The sequence below is a fragment of the Lepidochelys olivacea genome (assembly GCF_965140295.1).
Source record: "Lepidochelys olivacea isolate rLepOli2 genome assembly, chromosome: 2".
Taxonomy (NCBI): domain Eukaryota; kingdom Metazoa; phylum Chordata; order Testudines; family Cheloniidae; genus Lepidochelys; species Lepidochelys olivacea.
The window spans coordinates 232,896,332-232,904,040 of NC_140412.1; the positions used below are offsets into that span (position 1 = coordinate 232,896,332).

The window sequence follows — 7,709 nt, forward strand, 5'->3', positions numbered from 1 at the left end:
GGACAGCGGTATTTAAAAAGACACATTTTATAAAACAGTGGCTACACTCTTTCAGGGTAAACCTTGCTGTTAACATTACATACATAGCACATGTGCTTTCGTTACAAGGTCGCATTTTGCCTCCCCCCACCGCATGACTACCCCCTCAACCTTCCCCCCTCCCAGTGGCTAACAGCAGGGAACATTTCTGTTTAGCCACAGGCAAACAGCCCAGCAGGAATGGGCTCCTCTGAGTGTCCCCTGAAGAAAAGCACTCTATTTCAACCAGGTGACCATGAATTATATCTCACTCTCCTGAGGATAACACAGAGAGATAAAGAACGGATGTTGTTTGAATGCCAGCAAACATACACTGCAATGCTTTGTTCTACAATGATTCCCGAGTACGTGTTACTGGCCTGGAGTGGTAAAGTGTCCTACCATGAAGGACGCAATAAGGCTGCCCTCCCCAGAAACCTTTTGCAAAGGCTTTAGGACTACATCTAGGAGAACCGCGAATGCCAGGGCAAAGTAATCATTTCACATGCTTGCTTTTAAACCATGTATAGTATTTTAAAAGGTACACTCACCAGAGGTCCCTTCTACGCCTGCTGGGTCCAGGAGGCAGCTTTGGGTGGGTTCGGGGGGTACTGGCTCCAGGTCCAGGGTGAGAAACAGTTCCTGGCTGTCGGGAAAACCAGTTTCTCCGCTTGCTTGCTGTGAGCTATCTACAACCTCCTCCTCATCATCATCTTCTTCGTCCCCAAAACCTGCTTCCGTATTGCCTCCATCTCCATTGAAGGAGTCAAACAGCACGGCTGGGGTAGTGGTGGCTGAACCACCTAAAATGGCATGCAGCTCATCATAGAAGCAGCATGTTTGGGGCTCTGACCCGGAGCGGCCGTTCGCCTCTCTGGTTTTCTGGTAGGCTTGCCTCAGCTCCTTCAATTTCACGCGGTACTGCTTCAGGTCCCTGTTATGGCCTCTGTCCTTCATGCCCTGGGAGATTTTGACAAAGGTTTTGGCATTTTGAAAACTGGAACGGAGTTCTGATAGCACGGATTCCCCTCCCCAAACAGCGATCAGATCCCGTACCTCCCGTTCGGTCCATGCTGGAGCTCTTTTGCGATTCTGGGACTCCATCATGATCACCTGTGCTGATGAGCTCTGCATGGTCACCTGCAGCTTGCCACGCTGGCCAAACAGGAAATGAGATTCAAAAGTTCGCGGTTCTTTTCCTGTCTACCTGGCCAGTGCATCTGAGTTGAGAGTGCTGTCCAGAGCGGTCACAATGGAGCACTCTGGGATAGCTCCCGGAGGCCAATACCATCGAATTGTGTCCACAGTACCCCAAATTCGAGCCGGCAACGTCGATTTAAGCGCTAATCCACTTGTCAGGGGTGGAGTAAGGAAATCGATTTTAAGAGCCCTTTAAGTCGAAATAAAGGGCTTCATTGTGTGGACGGGTGCAAGTTTACATCGATTTAACACTGCTAAATTCGACCTAAAGTCGTAGTGTAGACCAGGGCTGAGAAAAGGCCATTTAAGCTGTGTCTCGGTCTCAAAATGAAACTATAAAATTGTAAGTGATTTTCTTTCCTCTTCCTTCTGTTGAACTTGAGCACTTTTGGAATGTTCGCTTTGTAATTCAGCAGTCCCCCAAAGTGGACTGCTACTTTATGTAGCAGATTTGAAGAAGAAACAATTGATAATTTAATAATATATTTACTTAAGCCAAAATTTTCAGAAGTGACTAATGACTTTGGCCACTTAATTTGAGATACCTTGAAGGGGCTGCTTTTCAGAAAGTACTGAGCAATCACCCCTTGGAAATCAGCATCCTTAAATATGCATCAGCTTGGGCACCCAAAAATTGAGCCCCATAAGCCCTAAAAGAAAAGGAGTACTTGTAGCATCTTAGAGACTAACCAGTTTATTTGAGCATGAGCTTTCGTGAGCTACAGCTCACTTCATCGGATGCAACATAAGCATAAGCACCATAAGCACTAGTTACTTTTGAAAATTTAGGGCTTAGAAGTGTCTTTCATCTCAGAAGGCATTATAGATACACAGAAATCTCATTTCAACTACCACTGAAATGAATCCACTTCACTTGGCTGGTTCTTGGCTGCTGCTTAAAGAACTGATCCAGGGCCTGATGAAGTCAATAGAAAAAAATTCTGTGGGAGCTGGATGAGGCCCTAACAATACAAAACACATTGGGATGGTTGGAATGAAGATACTACATGTATTTGAAACGGCTGCAGGGAAACTTACTCAGGCAGACTGTAGTTGTCTGGCTCTACCAAAAGAAGTACCAGAGATATTTGATATGGTTTTAATCAGGCTGTGACTTTATTATTAGATGTCTGGGATGTCTTCTGCCAGCCCCCACTCTTTTTCCATCCAGGACTCCCAGCCAACCCATTGCTGGGACCATACCAACTGCCCCCCCCCCCCCCCCCCCGTAGCAGGTTTAAGGTGGACTATAAGAAAGCGGGGGTTGGCTCCCTACCATACCATTCATAGGAGCCCCAAACCCTCCCCCCATTCCATTCCTTTAATCAATACCTCCTTTTTAAGTCCTTTACGAGGCATTTATCTGGTCACTCTTTGCCTTTCCTATGGTGTGCCTGCACTGGACAACCGCCACAAGGAGGTGTCAGGTGTGGGTGTGGTTGCCTCCCCCACAAACCCAGCCGCGTTCCCAGACATCTCCCACTGCCCTCTTTTTTATTGTCCAAAACCAAATCAGCACCCAAATCGGGCAGGGGAACCCGACCCTCCCTAAATAATTCTGGTGCACCAGGTTGCAAAATAGCTGAGCCTCTTATGACCCCAGGGAATTTGTTCAGATCCTTGTTCAGATACTCTTTGCCTTATCCAACGAGGTGGTGCCCCATGGCTCCCTGCCAGACCATGCATTAATGCTTGTCTGACTACACAATTTTTACACCTGGCAAAATTCAAGGATCAATACTGCATCTACTTGAAACTGCTGCAGGAAAAATTATTCAGGCAGAATGTAGTTATTCAAATTGGAATTTTAATTTCTTGGAAACCCAGGTAAGAGTGCTAGAATTTGGCTCCAAGAACTGATATGAAACAGAAATATCTGGTGTATTAATATAGATGGAATATATGGGCCCAAAGAGTCAAAGGTGTTAACATGACCATGAAATGGCCCCATATCAAATATTTTTAAACAAGGTTCAGGCTTAATACCATGGCAAACACATCATCAGAACTCTTTTTAACCTTTTATAAAAGATACAGAAGAAGGATAAACAGTTAAAGCATTTGAAATGTAAAGTATTAAGTAAGGCTTTCATTTTAACAACATCCCTGGTTCCCTTTCTTTTTGGCTGGAGAGTGTCTTTCGAAGTAAAAACACTTTCTTTGACAATCTCTTAGATGGTATTAAAGATGGTAATAACTGTTCTCTTGGAAAAAAGAAAAGAAATTAGTTGAGATGAGCCAGAGCTATTGTCGGTAAAGTCCAACCCTGTTTCCTAGAAAACAAACCAAGACAAACATGCACAAGACGAGAGAAAAAGATAGGAAAAAACAGCTTCCATCTCTGTTGAATGTTGATTCATTTGCAACCGCACTGTATGAAAAACACAGGCACAGTCTTGTCAGACAGTCTGAGACCTAGCAAACTTGTTACAGCCTTGGCTGTTTGGGGCATTGCTTTTAGCTCCCTCTTTCTAGGCCCAGGCTCACAGCAGAATTGCAAAATATGCAGTCTTGGCTGGCTAAGCCAGACCTTTGTTAGACAGAAGGAAAAAGGAGAGGTATCAGAAAGAAAAAAAGAGTGGGAGGAAAAAGAACACATTTGGGCAAGGGTTAGACAGAGTCGCACATCCTAGGTGGTGACTGAAATTTAGCTGGCGCCAATAGAAGTGGAGGTAATGATGACATCTGGTCCCCTCTCTCTGGCCCAGTCTGCTCAGAATATCTTTCAGGCTTAGGACAAAGACAGTTTGGGGTCCCCAGAGCTAGTGGGGTTTGCAGTCATGATAGTGAAGCTCGCTCCTTCCTCTTAGTCTGATTTTTCAGTCAGCCAGTGTTGCATAGTCAGCTGTCCCCCCCTCCAAAAAAATCTCCTTTTGAGGGCACCAAAAGGGAGCGATGGGTGGAATAGCCCATCCCCCTCATTATTTTGTCCACCAGTTAGGCCTCATTTCCAACATGTCAATTTTGGTTAATTGATTTCCGGTGTCACACAGTTTTTGTTTATCAGGCAAGATCTTAACACGGTCCTTGAATTATATCAGTAGGCTGTTTTGTTTGGACTAATTCGGTCTTTCTGTCTCACTTTTTCCCATCAGCATTTATTGTGATAGATTATTGTGACACTTCATAAACTTTTATCCCCTTTTCCACAGTTAGGCTCACAATTAGGAGCCTAATTTATAGGCCCAAGTACCACATGTCACATTGCAACCTGGACTCCACTTTTCTGCAGTGGAAGAGAGACCATTCAGGGGGACACAGCGTAGAGCTCAATGGGAACTCTCTATGCAGGCCTATGAAAGGAGGCATTGTGGGCAGGCCTGGGAGTGGGTTGATTGGCCAGTGACTCAGAGCACAGTGAAGATCTACCAAATCCCCAGATGGAGAGGGAGGAGACAGCAGGCAACACTAGCTCATAGTCTCAGGACTAGTAGCTAGTGCTGGGCTGCTTGAGAGTGCCAGACTTTTCCTATGAATTAAGAAGGAAGGATGAACTTCTTCAGCTCTGGTTATCTATCCCTTCCCCACAGCTCCCAAAATGCCCTACAGCATTAGCCAATTGGATTTTAGTATCAAGGCAATTGAAATTACAAGGTACTTTTCAACACTTGCTTTCTTGTTGTTGTCCCTTACATATTCTAAAAAGGATTTTGTTCTTGTTTCTTTTGTAGCGCCGCCCAAGCAGATGGCCTGCAATGAAGTTTCGAAGAGGCTCGGGACATCCTGCGTATGCGGAAGTGGAACCAGTTGGAGAAAAAGAAGGCTTCATTGTATCAGAGCAGTGCTAAAATTTCTAGGACAAGAGCACCAGTACTGGTCTACAGGTGTAAGACATTTACTTTGCCTCTCTCTAAAGAAAAGGAGGCCTAAGCTGCTGTAGCTGTAAAGAAGATTGTTGGATAAATCTTGTCCAAGAAGAAAAAACAATCTAGGATAGCAGATTACCCACTGCGCTGTAGTTTCCCTTCGTGGATTGACATACAATAGTTCATTCAGAACACCCTGAGTGGACAGCTACAGTCTGAGAAATGTGGCACAAATGCCATGTTATTGGCTGAGGTATGGGGTTGCGTAAGAATAAAAAAATATAATAAAGCTTTAGTTCATCAGGGTGCTACCCTTTTGTTCAAGCATTCTTCTCTGGTTTCTCAAAGATAAACTGTGTTACAAATCTGTAACCCTTTCATGCAAAGAGCAATGATCAGTTTTGACAAAGTTGCTAAGAAAATAAATTCAATGCAGGTAAAAAATAAGCAATTTTCTGTACTTCTACAAATGAATGTGGAATACAATTCTGAGTGTTCAGTGCCAAACTAACATAACCAAGTGAGTGAGTGAGTTACAGTACAATATCTATTCTTTCCAGGAGTAGTAGAATGTTTCTTGTACTTCGTTGGTTAATATCCGTTAAACAAGCCGTGATAAAGAATTATAAAGTTAGCACAAGGCGGTTAGAAAAAATAGCTGGGAGTTTTCGCTATGGTGAAATTGGGCTGTATAATTGGAGTAATTTTCAGTGTCAGTGTTCACTGAACAATTAATTATCGGATTTGTTTTAAGGGATGTCGCTTCCATTTCCAAACAGTGGGCTGAAATGAAGGCAACAGATGCTTTTGGCTAATGCTGGCAGAAATCAATATAGACCATTTCTTAGACAATGTGATGAAAAAATGTTAAGATTTTAAACAAATGGGTTTTTATCCTCATTGTGAGTCCTTCCCGAGAAGCGTTGCAGATTCCAGTGCACCCCTCCCAGAGATAGAGATTCAAACTATCTGATTCATTCAGTGATTTTGTTTAATACACATAGTAGTTGCATAAATATATATATAAATATATTTTTTTTTTTATAGCTAACACAAGGCAGGCTCTTGTGGCTGTTAAGACTGCATTTTTGTCATCCAGACGGAGGAAATGGATTGCATTACTGCATATTTCCACTGAGTTGTAAAATAATCCTTAATATTAGAATATTTTTATGTTGCTTAGGGATGGTGGTCCGTTTAGTTGCAGTGCCATAACTTTTCTGCCGACTGGAACCACGTTTCTTTTAATATCAACCCTTTTCCTCCCTGACTAGGGAAAAACAATATGATAAATTCCCAGTGAAAAGAAAATATATTCCTTTGGGTGGAAAGGGGTTAATATACACTGAGCTACTAAACTTTTCAATTCAGGTATTGTATGTACATTTCATTGTGGTCTTTCACTTTCAAATCTTTTACATACTGTACAAGCAGAGGCCCTTGAATCTTTTTAAAGTACAGTATTCAACATTTGCAGTTTTAGGTCTCAAGTAGTTTAGACACCTTGTAGTTACAACCTTAATTAATCAGTTATTTACATTTCTTGTCAATGCTCGTATGGTCTAAATTTGTTTACTTAACTCTGTTTTAAAAATAACATGATTTTTACTTGTTATTTTCTTCAGTAAATTATACAATACTGTATTTTCTGTATTCATTCTTTATTTTGTGTAACACACATTTTACTGTCGGCTTTAAATCGTCCACTGTGAGGTTTGAAATGTTCAAAATCTAACCAGCATTAATTTGAAACTGATAAAAACCACATCTTGAGGTCTGCTGAAATCTTGCAGTGATCACTCTTTTCAATTTGTGTGGCTCTACCAACACCTGTTTCTGATGGGGGAGGGATTAATGTACTGGCTATTAATGCAGATAGCAGTAATCAAATATATACACATGCCTATCTGGTGACACTAATTTTTAAAATAAAACACATAACAGTACACATAATTTAAAAAACAAACTTCCGGGGTCTGATACTTATAATCACTTTTTCTATCTTATTCCAAGTAGATTTGCAATCATCAGCTAGGATCTATCGGCCTAATAAAACAATCACAGAACTCGCACTTGTGATTTTTGAAGCATGATGTCCTCACCAGTTAAAATAAATGTTATTCCAGATCACATCATGACATATCAGCCAACATATAAATGTTGTGAATCTGACTAAAGAGTATCCACATGGTACTGCAATATGTGTGGTTGTCTTAATATTCATGTAAGTAAAGACTACTCACAGAACTCTGGGTTTGAAGGTGAAGTATTGGCTTAGTAAAACAAGCTGGATTCAGTTTTACTTATGTATGTTATACTGAGTAAACAGTGGACCTGGCTGAATAATACTGGTCATTGTATTTGTGAGTTTCATGATTTTTTTCATAGTCAGCAATTTTTTCTGTTTTCATTCCTATCCCCTTTATAGAGCTGGATGAAAAGTTTGTGATAATTCACAAATAAACATACATTTGATGACATTTCTTAATTGAAATATTCATGCTTTTTTTTTTTCACTCTTTGGCCATCCCTGGTAAATTGGTGACAGATTTCACTGAATGGCTGACATAAAAGAAATATCTTAATAGAGTTGATTTGGCTTTCCCATACTTCTGTGTACTTGGTTATACCATTATTAGTTGCTGGATTTATTCAATAGGCATATTCCTGTGTCTGAAGAGGAAC

General features: G+C 41.5%; 1 protein-coding gene across 1 annotated transcript in view; it reads left to right on the forward strand.

Moving 5' to 3' along the window:
• PLXDC2 (plexin domain containing 2) overlaps positions 1–7,384 on the forward strand; it is a 440,899-nt gene extending 433,515 nt beyond the window's left edge. The window contains exon 14 of the mRNA XM_084618781.1: positions 4,890–7,384. Coding sequence (XP_084474907.1) covers positions 4,890–5,006 — 117 coding nt within the window. The 3' untranslated portion in view covers positions 5,007–7,384. The remainder of the gene's footprint in view (positions 1–4,889) is intronic.
• The last annotated feature ends 325 nt before the right edge of the window (positions 7,385–7,709 follow it).